The sequence below is a fragment of the Etheostoma cragini genome, chromosome 5 (assembly GCF_013103735.1).
Source record: "Etheostoma cragini isolate CJK2018 chromosome 5, CSU_Ecrag_1.0, whole genome shotgun sequence".
Classification (NCBI taxonomy): Eukaryota; Metazoa; Chordata; class Actinopteri; order Perciformes; family Percidae; genus Etheostoma; species Etheostoma cragini.
Window position 1 is genome coordinate 4,301,709 of NC_048411.1, and position 16,198 is coordinate 4,317,906.

At 39.5% G+C, this 16,198-nt stretch overlaps 1 protein-coding gene across 1 annotated transcript in view; it reads right to left on the bottom strand.

Moving 5' to 3' along the window:
* Nucleotides 1–16,198, bottom strand: part of ipo11 (importin 11) — a 130,872-nt gene that overhangs the window by 64,461 nt on the left and 50,213 nt on the right. Inside the window, exons 17-20 of the mRNA XM_034871622.1 lie at nucleotides 6,225–6,258; nucleotides 5,952–5,992; nucleotides 3,466–3,582; nucleotides 1,572–1,685 (exon numbers count right to left, since the gene is read on the bottom strand). Of these exons, the coding sequence (XP_034727513.1) occupies nucleotides 1,572–1,685; nucleotides 3,466–3,582; nucleotides 5,952–5,992; nucleotides 6,225–6,258 (306 nt within the window). The remainder of the gene's footprint in view (nucleotides 1–1,571; nucleotides 1,686–3,465; nucleotides 3,583–5,951; nucleotides 5,993–6,224; nucleotides 6,259–16,198) is intronic.

Here is a 16,198-nt window from a genome sequence, read left to right on the forward strand (position 1 = left end):
TTAATTGTATCTGTAATATCTGTATTATTACTTGAACAAAGACTATATCCTTTTGGAAACATAGAGTATACTCTACAAAGCTTCGTAGCATACAATAGACCAAGTTGTTTTGTATAGAACAGCATCTCTTGATTTGAAATAATTTTCTTTGAACTAGTTTGAACCAAGAAGTAACTATAGAACTTTAACCATATTTTATTAATGTCAGCATTATATTGGATATATTAAAATCTACCATATAATGTGGTTACACAATTTGCTAATCCAAGCCCCTTCAGCTGTAGGCTTGCGGTGGCTCCCATAGTGGTGTTCTTGTAAATGTGTTACTATTTCAAAAGGAGTGCGTCTCTACCACTGAGCGCTTCATCTGTGAAGTAATGCGGCCACAGGCACATAGGGGTCCAAATCTTTCTGCAGGCTGAGACACGCTGCTACAATGCTGTGGGGAATGGCGTTTTTTCTCAGGCTATTTTCTTCCTAACTTCAGTTAGTGATCAACCTGATTAATATTGAGGCCATTGATTGCCAATGAAGTATACAAGTTACCCTACAAACACAAAAACTGAATCTTTACATTGCACTTGACCGTTAATCTGAGGTTTAGACCATTTGTTTGCTTAATGTGTGAGCAGTTGAATCCGAAAATAACAACAACAAGGAGGAAAGACAGACGGAGCCTCTCTCCATGTTGCGCTGTGTCCAGCCCAGTCATAGTTTCTGTCAGGTGGGGACAGGGTCAAAAAATGAAAATAAAGTTTGGTGTCACAGTAATCCAGCTGTTTGGGGGAAATGCACCTGCCGCAGGTCTCCCTAACAGACATTTTTTTAACTCCGCCTCAGAAACGTGTGGCCAGAAAAACATTTTGCCAAATCCACTGAACAGTACCACCTGTCACGCTGCAGAACCTGGTAATTCCGCTCCCAATGTCCAATAAACTATACATTAAAGGAGCTATTTAACCCACAGATCCTTTAAACCTCCCTGTCAAGTTTTATTTGATGTTCATAGCTTTTTGTTTCAGTTTTGCTTATTCCAATCGTTTAGGTAATGGACTCTTTTCTTGGGATCCTGGGGGAGATTAGTCCCGGCTTGATTTAAAATGATGGTAAGCCAGCCAAATTTGTGCACTGAACCAAAATCATGTGAGTGAGTTTGGTTCAGGCAATACATTTCTATCTGACAGCAACCATATGAAAAGACTGGCATAGACAAACATCTAGGCTCAAGCTGCTCAACAGCGCTCTTGTGCAAGGCCTTTAATTGTACCCCCTTCACAGGTGATTATAAAATACCTTTTTTTGGTTGAATTGTTCTTCTAATCAACGTAATTGGTGTTTTACAGCCACTAGTTGAATGATATGTAGTAAGTAGTTGATATTTACTGCAGTTTATAGTAACACAATGTTTAATTTCGTTTCATTATTGTATTTAAGCCAGGTGATGTGAAACAAACACACACGTATTGTCTGCAGTTGGTGCATAAACATAATACACTTGGCGAATTCTGCCTGGCTGAGACGGATGCTTCCATGCATGAACAATGAGCATGTGTGGGCCTTCATCACCTTACCTGTACCAGGTGAATGAGTGTAGTGAGGATGGCACATCGTAGCATGTTGTGGTCTTCAGACTGCTTCCAGAGCAGGGGCAGGTACTGCACCAGACAGCCTACGTAAGGCCGAATCTGAAGCCCAAAAAAATGAAAGATTAAATGCAAAACACACATTGTGAACTTCAACCTGTATCTTCCACAACAACTATTTTACTATCAAACCTATGTCTGTTGTTGATGATGCAGATGATACAAGTCTTTTTTGTGAGCTGTGACAGGACAATGGTGTTCTCTGTATTTTCCCAGTCCCAGCAAAGTAGTATGTTCTGTATATCCATCAAATTCGATTTTGAAATGTGCATTTCTCAACTTGAACATGCAAAGTTAAATGAGCATTAGAAGGAAATTCAGAAAAAAATGTGCAATACTTTTTCTAAATAACAATATTTTACTAAATTAAATAAAAAAACAACACTATGCTCAACACTACAAATTAAACAGCGTTTTAAGCATTATCGGAGGAAATACTGGTATCAATATCGGAACATCTTTAACAGCAACCTCTACAACAATCATTTGTTTTTAACAAAACTGTGCTGTATTTTATATTCTCTCTTATGATTCATAAAACGGGTAGCTCAAATCAAGCAATGTGATTGATTCATAGCTGTGATATAACCATACACTATATAATACTACACTAAACTAAGACCTTTACTCTGTTTGCACAATAAGTATCCCCCCATGTCTGACCCTAACCCGTATGTGCAGGCAACCAGCACAGGAGGGCCTATTTTATTGTGAAATTGCTAATCATTAATAAAAAGCAATTGAATCTATTGGAATGCCACTACAATTTGCACATTTGCAGTGCAGCCAGCCAACTCTTAGACATTTGGGGGGGCATTTATTTTGTACTGATTTATGCTCCCTGTATTCCCTGCAGCACACACTGGGATTTTTTGCTCCATTAACCCTTTATAAGAGGTTGGCTAGAGACCGAGGGAACCGTAAACAAGAAACACGACATACAGCCTTGAAGAAAAAGATAAAAGGTGAGAAAACAGATCCACAAACCAGCCTAGGATGATATTTAAGACACTGACAGCAGGAAAAAGAGCTACATCTCAGCATATCTGTCATGTTCATTTCAACACAGGCTGCACTCATGGTCTCAGTGCCTAGTTCTCTCAGCTGCTGCCACTCTTTGTGGGTTCGAAATCCCTTTTGAGAAGAGTTAGAATATTTACGGAACATCCACTGCCTCTAGAAGTTTAGCCAGGGTCAGTGGCTGAGGAAGACTTAACCAGAGTGACAGTTCCTAAGGATGATGAAAGCCATTTCTACAATAGATATAAGTCAAGGGATTGTTTAAGGGAATGTGCCTAAAACGGATTTGAAAAGAGCGTGGGGAGGGGGGGGGGGTCAAGAGGAAGGTCAAGTTTTTTAAAGGTTGACAGTTAAGTGGATTAGAACGACTTATTGGATGCTCAGAAAAAGAAAAAGAAAAATCCATATGGCCACAAAAGCACTGCAGTGGAGACTTTATCGTCAGGGTAAATGAGAGCAGACATGAGAACAAAAGCTGCCTTCGGCCTTGGGATTTACAAAGAGCCAAGAACTGGACTCACGGTGACTATCAATCCCAGTGTCTCTGGATATGAAAAATCAATGGTTGATATACCTTGGTGGTCTGTGGGTTGTACATGGTGACGAATGTTTTGTATCTGTGTTGTAATGTTTTTTTACAGCTTCACACGTCCCCAGCAGAGTACAAATCGATGATTCCAATTTTCAGAAAACGGCTGCAGTATATATATATCACCCAAGATGTCCAAAACAAGGAGTGTGAGTGTTTATCTGAAGAGTAATACGTTCCAAACACTTCTTTGTTTAATATCTCAGAACTCACCTGGATGTTCACTCTCTCGATGACACAGGAGATGACATGGAGCACCTGCATTTTAGTGTCACACTCTGTCACCTGCTGCAACAACTGGAAGAGCAGCCCGAAGATAGCCTCAAGGTACTAAACAAAGAAAAGAGAAATTAAGAGGTAGAAAAAGGGGTAAATGGAGAGGTGAAAATGTTCATATGTTCATAGTGAAATGTTGATTCTACTCATCGCGGGATAAAAAGCACTAGTGCTGTGTCAGTTGAAAATGTGCCCGTTTGGAAAGGTCTAATTTCTCGGCCTATGGTATTGCTGCTTGTAGAATGCATCAAAACCAAATTGTACCCCAAAATGACCTACAGAAGGATCCCGAACCACTTCCTATGCAACTCCCCGGTAAACCCTACTATTTACCTACTAATGTACCTGACAGAACGGGGCAGATTCAGAATGCAATCACAAAATATCACAATGAAAATGTGGAGTGGACATTAGCCTCATGGGCTCATGGCAGTGAGCTACCCACCCAGCCTGTTATGAGCGCTAATCAGCAATCTGCATTAATAAACCACCGGAAGAGGACTATATGCGTAAGTGCTGCGATGTGGTCACTCAGTACACAGTGTGAAAGGGGGAGTGGTAAGCGGCTAAAGCGGCAAAAGCCAATGTGTGCTTCTTTTAATCTATATATATATAATATATATACACTAACGTTCAAAAGTTTGGGGTCACCCAAACAATTTTGTGTTTTCCTGAAAAGTCACACTTATTCACCACCATACATTGTGAAATGAATAGAAAATAGAGTCAAGACATTGACAAGGTTAGAAATAATGATTTGTATTTGAAATAAGATTTTTTTTACATCAAACTTTGCTTTCGTCAAAGACTCCTCCAATTGCAGCAATTACGGCATTGCAGACCTTTGGCATTCTAGCTGTTCATTTGTTGAGGTAATCTGGAGAAATTGCACCCCACGCTTCCAGAAGCAGCCCCCACAAGTTGGATTGGTTGGATGGGCACTTCTTGCGTACCATACGGTCAAGCTGCTCCCACAACAGCTCAATGGGGTTCAGATCTGGTGACTGCGCTGGCCACTCCATTACCGATAGAATACCAGCTGCCTGCTTCTGCTCTAAATAGTTCTTGCACAATTTGGAGGTGTGTTTAGGGTCATTGTCCTGTTGTAGGATGAAATTGGCTCCAATCAAGCGCTGTCCACTGGGTATGGCATGGCGTTGCAAAATGGAGTGATAGCCTTCCTTATTCAGAATACCTTTTACCCTGTACAAATCTCCCACCTCACCAGCACCAAAGCAACCCCAGACCATCATATTACCTCCACCATGCTTAACAGATGGCGTCAGGCCAGCATCTTTTCATTTGTTCTGCGTCTCACAAACGTTCTTTTTTGTGATCCAAACACCTCAAACTTGGATTCATCTGTCCACAACACTTTTTTCCAGTCTTCCTCTGTCCAATGTCTGTGTTCTTTTGCCCATCTTAATCTTTTTCTTTTATTGGCCAGTCTCAGGTATGGCTTTTTCTTTGCCACTCTGCCCTGAAGCCCAGAATCCCGCAGCCGCCTCTTCACTGTAGATGTTGACACTGGTGTTTTGCGGGTACTATTTAATGAAGATGCCAGTTGGGGACCTGTGTGTCTGTTTCTCAAACTAGAGACTCTAATGTACTTATCTTCTTGCTCAGTTGTGGAACGCGGCCTCCCACTTCTTTTTCTACTCTGGTTAGAGCCTGTTTGTGCTGTGCTCTGAAGGGAGTAGTACACACCGTTGTAGGAAATCTTCAATTTCTTAGCAATGTCTCGCATGGAATAGCCTTCATTTCTAAGGACAAGAATAGACTGTCGAGTTTCAGATGAAAGTTCTCTTTTTTTGGCCATTTTGAGCGTTTAATTGACCCCACAAATGTGATGCTCCAGAAACTCAATCTGCTCAAAGGAAGGTCAGTTTTGTAGCTTCTGTAACGACCTAAACTGTTTTCAGATGTGTGAACATGATTGCACAAGGGTTTTCTAATCATCAATTAGCCTTCTGAGCCTATGAGCAAACACATTGTACCATTAGAACACTGGAGTGATAGTTGCTGGAAATGGGCCTCTATACACCTATGTAGATATTGCACCAAAAACCAGACATTTGCAGCTAGAATAGTCATTTACCACATTAGCAATGTATAGAGTGTATTTCTTCAAAGCCAAGACTAGTTTAAAGTTATCTTCATTGAAAAGTACAGTGTTTTTCCTTCAAAAACAAGGACATTTCAATGTGACCCCAAACTTTTGAACGGTAGTGTATATATATATATATATCTTTTGGATTTCTAATCTAACGTCAATTTTGCCACTGCACTTGTTCATGCCCGTAGCAAGACACCTGTCAATCAGACTAACAGTTCAAGAGATATGCGCATAACAGACAGACAGTTCCTGCAAATTATAGATAGATATAGACAGTAATTTCCACATTCTTGATAGATGTACTCACTGGGAGGAATTGCTCTGTCCGGAACTCAAAGTCATCAACAGGTAGTCATGAGTTAAGGTTGAAATCAAACTGCTTAGCGTAGGTATGCAAACAGCTCATCAGCACACACGTAAGCATTCTTTATTTGCTTTGGCATAGCTAAGACTGATGCAAATGGTATGCCATCAGATGCAGTGAGGTGTAGATAGCAAATATAAGAATAGCATGCTCGAATTACTTGTTGCAAAAAATGATGCACTGAAAATGAATATACAGTAAGTACGAGAAGGATATTTAGCTTCAGGGTTGTAGCCGTCTCAATCCGCACCTATGAGAAGAAGAAAAAAAGATACATTAGGCCTCTAACAGTGCATCTTCGCTAATCAACGCTGCAAAGAGAGAAGACATACTGTGTTTCTACTGCATCAAAGTGAAGAATAATAGAGAGCATATGAGCACAAGACATGAACGGAAGAAGATTGCTACAAATGCACATGCAGCGATTCAACCAACTATAAATACTATAATTACATTTTCCTTTAATGGCAGCGTCAGAAAGCACACACCAACGAGTTATCACAATAGCAAAAGCTTTAAATAGCGGAACATTCTAGTGTGCACCTGTAGCAAGTTAGCTAAATTCAGGCTGTCTATTGTTATAAAAATCTACCACCCTTTTGGATTTTAGCAGTGTAATCTAGCCGTGTCAGAGAGATGGAGGTACAATTTGTGTGTGTGTGTGTGTGTGTGTGTGTGTGTGTGTGTGTGTGTGTGTGTGTGTGTGTGTGTTTTACGCAGGCAAATGTTATCCAAATTATGAAAGGTCTTTGTAATGCAATTATTTCATTTATTTTCTTGATTTTCAAACACAGCTACATTATTTCTTAAGTCTTTAGGTCCTAGGACCAATATCCTTGTCTTTCCAAGGGGTGTTTAAAGGTTTTTTCTAAGTTTTTGTGCTTGCCACAAGACGGTAATAAAAAAGTTTGGGAACATCTCACTTTTCTTTTTTTTGGAGGAGGTATTTAGTTATATTCATTAAAATAACTAACTGTAAATTAAGAGCATTTATTATCACGATTACAGCAATCATATGTTAAAGCATTCAGTTTGAGCATTCTGCTTTCCTCTACGTGATTAATGAAGGACCTGGCAAGGACACCAGCTACCTTTGGTTTCTATTCTTTTTTCTTAAGATAATTTTTTGGGGCATTTTAGGCCTTTATTTGATAGGACAGTTGAGGACATGAAAGGGGAGAGAGAGGGGGAGTGACATGCAGCAAACGGCTGCAGGCCGGATTCGAACCCGGGGCGGCTGCGTCGAGGAGTAAACCTCTATACATGGGCACCCGCTCTACCAACTGAGCTATCTGGGTGCCCCTTTGGTTTCTATTCTAACCCAAAGATTAGATATTCTGCTTTAAATTATAATAGCTGGAAAAATAAAATCATATCAATTCTCAGTTTTCTTTATGTGCATATTTTCACATCTATTCAATATGGTAAACCCTAAATAACTGAAGACATCATACATTTGCAGGACGTCTCAATTGCAGTGGTTGGGAATGTCTCTTTTCTGACTCTCAGCTTTTCATACTTGTAATGCCAAACAACTGACTTCAAAATGTAAATCAGCGTCTGGAAATACATATTTTGCACTATGTTTATATTTACGCTTCAAACCAAAGCATAGGTTTAGTAGTATCACACTTCACTAGCTGGTCAATTTCCACAATTTTGAAGTGGCCGATTTAAATAAGCAGCAATCGTTCAAAGAACCTCCCACAAAAACAACTTCCAAATGGTTAGTGCACAACCTGTCACTGCTGCAGATGATGGTAACAAGCAAAGTTACTGAACTCAGCTTTAAAATTCATGATGCCATTTATACTTCTTTGGAATAATTATGTATATGTATTATGTAATAGTATGTGTTTAGGAAGCACTGGAAAGCAGACAGACTGAGGGTGCTGTGACTTCTTTGTGGAAAAAATTACCACCATTAGAGCTAGCATCTCACTTCCAGCCTATGACCCTTCCATATCCAATGGGTGTGCAGCAGTTTTCAGTAAGTTTGAGACTGTATCCCTCTCTGCCCTAACTGATTTTGTTACACATTTAAAACCCTCAATTTGTGCTATTGATCCACCTAGTCATTTTAAAAAGGTGTGGCACACTATTGGACCAAACATCCAAGCAATTATTAACAGTAGTCTTACATCTGGTCGAGTTCCCCTTTTGTTTTAAAGAGGCAGAGGTGCAGCTCTTTATTAAAAAGCCAAATCTGAAAACTTTAGTTCTTGCAAACTATCGTCCGATCTCTAAATTTCCTTTTATGTTCACGATGTTAGAGAAGGCAGTTCTCGTCCAGCTACAATCTTTTTAAGATCTGCATGGATCTGAAAATCTATTGCCATTAGGGCGGCAAAATGAATCAAATTTTAATCACGGTCGGATTTTGACTTCCCACGATCAAATTTGCGTAATCGAGATTTTTTTTTTTTTCAAGCGTCCTTTCATTGAACTCTCCGGTTTTTTTTGCAAAGCCAATCTACCGCTCCGTAAACCCCTTTCTGCTCATGTGCCAGTCACAGATGTTCCCTGCATCGCGCAGCTTAGTTTCTAGATGCATACAGTCACAGAGGACAGAGTAACAGGAGGAAATTCAACAGATAGCAGTCGGTTATAAGTCGGTCTCATGGTTCTCACGTTGAGCACACAAATGCGTGGCCCGTTAATTTCACAGGAAAAACATATAAAAAGAATAAGGTGCTGAGCCTAATGCCAACCCCATAACGTCCCACGTCATCACGCATTCCAAACATTTCAAGGGACCCTACTCCCCGAACAGTCAACATTACCTGCCGTGACCAAGGCCAGTAAATTACATGTCTAATCAAAAGGTGTAAGATTATGTATGTCACATTCACTACAGTTTACCAGTAAACGCAAAATTTTTTCCCGTCTGTGTTGTTTTTCAGCAGCTACTCTCCGCATATACCGGCGACACAGCACCGGTCCACACTCCTGGCATTTGTCTACAGTATAATTTTTTTATTAACACAGCTGTATCTTATTAAATATGACGGGCAAACCTGTATTTGTACCAGTGTTTCCGCGGGTAACTCTGCTATCGTGGCCGCCACGGCAAAAAACACAGACGAAGTTATTGAATGCAGCTAACTTCAGTTCGTAGAGTAACAGCGTGTGAGACGGAGGCTGCTAGACCTGGGCCAGAGATGTGACCCATGGCCAGAATATCATAGTTCATAAAAATACAATACAGACATTTCATACACACGACGTGTGTATCCGCCGTTCGACCCGTGCTGGACCTGTTCATAATGAGTCAGCCGTCTCTCTGTGAGTAGCACTCCCTCTCTCTCCCTAGCTCTTTGAATCAGTTATTGTTGAAAACAAGTGAAGGAGCTTTCTTAGAGATGAATAAAAATAAATAAAAAAAATATTTTAGATAGCTAATTTTCATTTACATGTGTTGCAGCTGTATGCCTATAAAACATGCAACTTCAACATAAGAAGAATGTAACATAAAATGGATGTGGAAGCAGTTATAAACAGCCTATGTGACAATATTGGCAAATATTTAAGAAGAAGTTATTCTATTTGGTTTTTGGTTGAAAACAAATAATTGTGAGAATAATCGTGATCACAATGTTGATCAAAATAATCGTGATTATCATTTTGGCCATGATCGTCCAGCCCTAGTTGCCACTATTTATTTCAACCTGAACCGGCCTTTAGACACCACCTACCAAGAGCCTGGGTCTGTACCAGTTTTCTTCCTTAAAAAAGGTTTTTCCTCACCACTGTTGCACTGTTGCTTGATCTGGAGAGAACTACTAGAACTGTTGGGTCTATGTAAATTATATTCTAGACCTACTCTATCTGTAACGTCTCAAGAGAACTCTTGTTATGAATTGATACTATAAATAAAATTGAATCGACGTCTGCATCAGAGCGCATCACACAGTGTGGCACAAACATTGTCTGACACAAAGCATTTGGTATGTATGAAAGATGAACTTGCATTTTAACTATTTTACCTTCTTATTAACCTGTGTTGTATTAACACCTTGCTCACAGGTGATGTAGGCTATTTAATCATTTTGTTACTCCTTCTTGCTGCTTTGCATGGTTGAATTGCGCAAGAAGATGGCTCGGGTCTGTGTTGCTTGCCAGTGTTCTGATGGCTTCTTATACTGAATGGGGATACTTTTAATGTGTAGCTGTGCTAATGTCTTGCTGCTTCCTGTAGCTCTGCATGGCTTATTGAGTAAGTTTATTTGTTGCTCTAGCTATCTGTATAGTTTAACCCTTTACTAATTAGAATCGCCAGATGCCTCCTGATATGATATCATCACGATACTTCTGCCAAGATACACCATTTTAAAATATACAATTTTAAACATACTGTAATATTCTGTGATATATTGCAATGTATAACCTTTTTTCCAACTTATTAATCTTCACAATTTTAAATTATGTCCCCAAAAGGAAACTTTTTCAACCTCTGTTTTTTAACAAGTGACCTCCATAGTTTCCACTACAAAGCACTACAATACCGAGAGAGAAACAAAGAGAAATGTGCCCTCAGTCAGCTAGTCCTGTCCCTCAGCTCCCTCACCTCACAGCCCCCAGAACCTCGGGGCACCCCCCTCAGCTCCCTCACCTCACAGTTCCCATAGCCTCAGGACACCCCCTAAACCGTCCAGCCCCACCCAATCATCTGCAGACAAAAACAGAAACATTTGACCTGTTGGAAAACTACTAAACGCCAAAACAAAATGGATCGTTACCTTGCCCTAAACCAAGAGTACACAGTAGCTGAATACATGATCACAGACTCAGAAAGACTCTGAGCAGCTCCGGGCTGAGTGGACGCAGTCTGGCTGTGGAAACCGGCCGCCACAGACAGACCTGGCTGCCTCGAGAAGACAGGCTGTGTCAGCTCTGTCTACAGAGACAGGGGAAGACAGAGCAACACTTCCTGCTTCATTGTAGCACATATACTGACATCGGAATTCAGTTCTTCACCAAAACTAAATTTAAACTCACATTTTGATACACACTGACTAGACAAAAATGCAACATCTACTTGGAGAAAGTAGTGTGAGCGCTGCAGAAGCATCGAGATATGTGGGTGCATGTCACAGCCTGAGAGACAACCAGCACAACAACACGTAATATATAGTTAATCTCACCACAGTTCTCTGCCTTCTCATTTAGTTTGCTACGTAATGTGTTTTTTCACGTTTTTGTTTGTTCGCTTCTATCTTGGTTTTCTTCCTTACATTTGACAGTTTATTGAGATTTTACTGTGTATTGATAAAATACTGTGTTGCTTTACTGTTTTTAATCTTAACTGTATATATTTTAGTTTACTCTTGTATGCATGTATTTCTTCTCACAGTATTATCCTTGATGCTTTGGCAATATTGTTATTTCTGACATTCATGCCAATAAAGCAGAGAAAGAGAGAGAGAGAGAGAGAGCGAGAGCGAGAGCGAGATAGAGAGAGTGTGGGGGGGTGGGGGGAATAAAGCTATTGGCTGATGGTTCCCCACTGACTACATTCTGATTCCTCGTCCTCTGCATAGTTATTGCAGCAGCTGGACAAAGTTACTCTAGTATTGATTTTTGACCATTTTAAGACTAGGGGAGAACATTTCGCTTTGCTTGATTTCATTTAAAGTAAAGATGGGCTTTGCTGTGATCTTCAAGACTCATTTTAAAACAGACACAGAAAAAGAGGGATTTGAGCTATGCAGCAGAGGCATTAAACTGAAGTCTATGGACGTTTACCACTGTTTAAATGATCCCTTTTCCACGTCTTACAACTTCACCTTCTTCTTACACATTTTAACCAACAATTATTCCACAGAATGTTTACATAAGTGGCATTATTCAACTTGTCAATGCAATTCATACTTATTAAAACCATTCCAACATTTCCAACTATTCTCACTACGTTAATCTCTCCTTAAAGATTTAAGCTATTAATACAGTTTAGCTTCAGCAATTTAGCTATTCAACATTCATAAGCATTTTTGTCAGGAAATGCTTTTTCTAGTTGTTTTTGAAGGATACCTAAAAAAAAGAAAAAAAAAGAAGAAAAAAAAAAGGTATAGACTGAATTTAAAAGTGATTAAAAGTTTACCTAAACCACCTCTATAAATCTACTTAAACAAGCTGAAGAAAATCTTCAATTCGGCAACAACTCATTAAAAATCAACACCAGGTCCACAAATAATAATAGCTCAACAATCAACAAAAGTACTTTTCCAGGATAATTGCATGCCTCCGCTTCAGCTCTCTGGGTGTTGCCCTTCACTTCGGTAAACAACAACAACCTTCAAACTAGCAAGCTACACACTGAAAATGGCAAGGCTTGGGGGAAACAAACTAGATCGTGCAATGATGTAGGCCAGCTTGATTCATTTGGGGAATAAATGTAACGATTGACAAGTATTACAGTGGTGGGGCTCGAAAGTTTGGACACCCCAGGTAAAAGTTTGTATTAATGTGCATTAAGAAGCCAAGAAAAGATGGAAAAATGACAGATTAGACATTCTTATAATATGTCACGAAAAGTTAGATTTTATTTCCATCATTTACGCTTTCAAAAAAACAAAAAACAAAAAAATGGTGTCTGCAAAAGTTTGGCCACCCTGGTTTTTTTCTGACGCCTCTTCCATGAAGACCATATGTGTACAAGTATCTCTTTATAGTGGAATGGTGTACCACAACTCCAGTGTCTTTCTGGATGGATCGTGCAGTCAAACGTGGGTTTGGACTTGCTTTCCCTCAAAATCCTGTGAGCTGTTCTGTCTGATATTTTTCTTGGTCTTCCAGCTCTTGCGTTAACTTCCGCTGTTCCTGATGACTGCCATTTCTGAATTACATTCTGAACAGAGGAAACTGTCATCTGAAAACTCTTTGCTATCTTCTTATAGCCTATATTCAGTTTCAGTTTTCTAGATAACTGCTTAGAAGAACCCATGGTGCTGATTGCTGGGGCAATCAGATGAGTCTGGGCATTTAAAATCTTAAGATTTACATCACCTAGTCTTTGCAGACGATGATTGAGAACAACCCATGACACTGTCAGGTCTCAGCTTTCCAAAAGGGGGCGGTGCATGCTATAAACTCTGCAGGGTGCCCAAAACTCAATTTTTTCAAATGTAAATGATGGAAATAAAATCAAACTTTTTGTGATATATTATACAAACGTCTAATCTGTCATTTGATGCCTTTTGGAGATTTTTCTACCTTTTCTTGTCTTCTTTATGCACATTAAGACAAATTTTTCCTGGGGAGCCCAAACTTTCAAACCCCACTCTATGTCCGCAGACGTTTTGGGACTGATTGTTTGGGACGGCTGTGGACAAAGTAATAGATGTTTAACCATGTATCCAGCTAATGTAATCAGCCAACCATACCACATTAAATAGTTAAACACATGTCATATTGTAAGAGGGGGTTGTTGTTTGCGGTGCAAATGCAAAGTCATTGTCGCTGCGTCCTGAGCTTAGTGACCGCTCAGATCGCTAAGGCTGCAATAGACAATTGTCTTGGCTGGTCTTGGCTGTAGCCTTGTGATACAGCCCGGACCTCTAACTTGCTCACGTGCTTGGTCCCTTATCTTGTGTCTGTGTGTGTGTGTCTGTGTGTGTCTGTGTGTGTGTGTGTGTGTGTGTGTGTGTGTTTGTCTGGTTTTGTCTCCCATCTGTCTTTCCTGTTTTTTTGGCCCTAAGGCGCATTCTCTGTCTTGCTGTGTATTGTTTGTAACCATTATCACTGGTTGTGTTTCTTAAATATAAAAAATGAAAAAAATGTGTTGAAAAAAAAGGTGTGTGTTGGTGTGTGTTTGTGTGTGTGTGTGTGTGTGTGTGTGTGGTGTGTGGTGTGTGTGTGTGTGTGTGTGTGTGTGTGTAGCCAGACCTTAATCCGCAGGGCGATGGAGATAAGTCTGGCAATGTGAGACTACCTGGACCTTAGATTGATTTAAAAGATATGGCATCGGCTAAAACAGCCCAGGAGTGGGTAAAGGTTCAGTATGGCCTAATGGACAATAACCGCCAAGACAAAAGGGAAAGCAATAAACAAGTATTATCTAGAAACTAGAGATAGAGCAGATAAACAGCAATTATTTGCAGAAAATGCAGCTAAAGCTTGTTTATATCACTAAATTTCACTGGAATTAAAGAACCAACTTTTTTTTTTTAAGAGAAAGAAATTATTAATTCTTAGTGTGATACCTGATGTAATTTAGGTATCTTAGACAAATTCTGATCTTAAGAAAAGTTGATACAATTCAGTCCAACTTCAACCAACAGTTTGCGGTTCAAAACCGCTGTCTGTCAGGATAGTGCATTTACTGTACAGTAACTAAAAACATGATCCAATCCCATCATGATTCAATGAAATCGCCTCTGAGGCAATAAAATCCATATTCAGAATGCTTCAAAGCCTTCCTGCAGTCAAGGAAAAGTGAGCAGAAATTGGACAAACTGTTGACTAAAACGTTACAACTTATTATTTTCCACTGGGAATACAAATGGCCTAATAACAAAAAAAGTTGCCACCAAGATTATTTTTAGTCTTTACTCAGAAACTGAGTCAAAATCAGAAAAGAATGCAGATGTTACTAAGAGGAGAATGTATTGGGAGGAAATGAGGATAGAAAAACTGGCACAATGAAGTAGAATGCTGCAAGCAACTGGCATGAGATCTAGCATTCAGCTCATGAATGTCATTCCCTTTTTCAACCCAAATTAGCGTGAATATGAAGGATTTTTAAACGCAGGAAAACCCGCTAAAAATAGGCGATAGACTCCTTTCCAACTGGCAGGAAACGATGGTGTGTCATGTTCAACGTCACAAACATGCCGGAAAATGGTGTTCTTTTCCTTCTGAAGCCACTAAACTTCATGGATATAAGCTTGTATAACTCTCCTCTGCTCCAACCGCTCACCTCCGTCCGCATTCTGCGTAGAAAGTAGCATGGAGGTCAATGAAAATGTTACGGTGGTTACTTTTTTAAACGTCGGTTACTTATTCAATCTCTTTTAAACTCTGTGCCCGAGTAATTTGAAACAAAGTCTGAGCGCTGCTTGGGAGTAGACGGATGGATTTTGTGGCTAAAATGATAAATTATCGACGGAGGGGACGCACATCTTGGCATCGTGCAGGACAAGGGCTGAAAATAAGCAAAGAATGCTCTAGATTCCTCAGGAAGAGGAGGCTTAATACACTTATTTTAGATACTTAAGATTTCACTAATCACATTTCAACCACAGTTTTGGCTTAACAGTTATATTACCCAGCTCAAAACTCCCTACAAGCCTATTTGTTGTTTAAGAAAGTAAGGCAAAACACCTAAATCTAATACGGATGCCAGATGACTCTGGCCTCAATATTAAGCCGCTAAACTTGAACATTATCTTTCTGGAGAAATCTGTTTAGTATCTTCAATAACATGTTTTAGAGAGTGGGAGAAGGAGATATTTGTTTAATATCACTGATGTTTAGGAGAAATGTATGTAGCAAGGCTTAGGGCTTGAGTCGTTACAAAAGCAGATAATCGAGCATAATGTAAAAAAAAAATAAAGATTTATTAAAAAAAATAAAACACTAAGAAGTCACAGAAAAGTTCAGGCAAATGCCCCCCAAAAAGTCATCTTAAAAAAAAAAAAAAAAAAAGACAAGTTCAGGCAAGGTGCCATAGCGTCAGAGTTCAGTGTTCTCTCTTCCACCAAAAAAGCAAGTGCTTATTAATTAAGATAGTTCTTGTTTGAGAAAGGCCATTTTTAAGGAATCAAAAGGCACCACAACTGAATGAGGTCATTCCGGAAACTTTACTTAATTTACAGTTTTTAGAAGTCTCTCTGGTCAATTATTCCTTTCGATAAAACACAGAAACTGAAATGTCAGAGATAATTATAACGGTTTCTTTCCATCTGAACAAGGTCCGCAGAAAAGCAATAGAGATAATGATAACCAACTGGACTAAATGATAGAAAGCCATTTTCTCCATTAGCCCCTTAAAAATGTAATAATTCATTCTGGTCAAGAGGTTCTAATTGGCCCAGACAATATTGATCAAGAATCACAACATGATTGTTGAGCTGGTCACTGAACTAACAGCAAGCCATTACTCCTCTTGTAAAACTTTCAAACAAAACCAATTCCGATGCATGGCACTAGATTATACTGTGTGTCTTGAATCTAATTTTACATATTTAAAC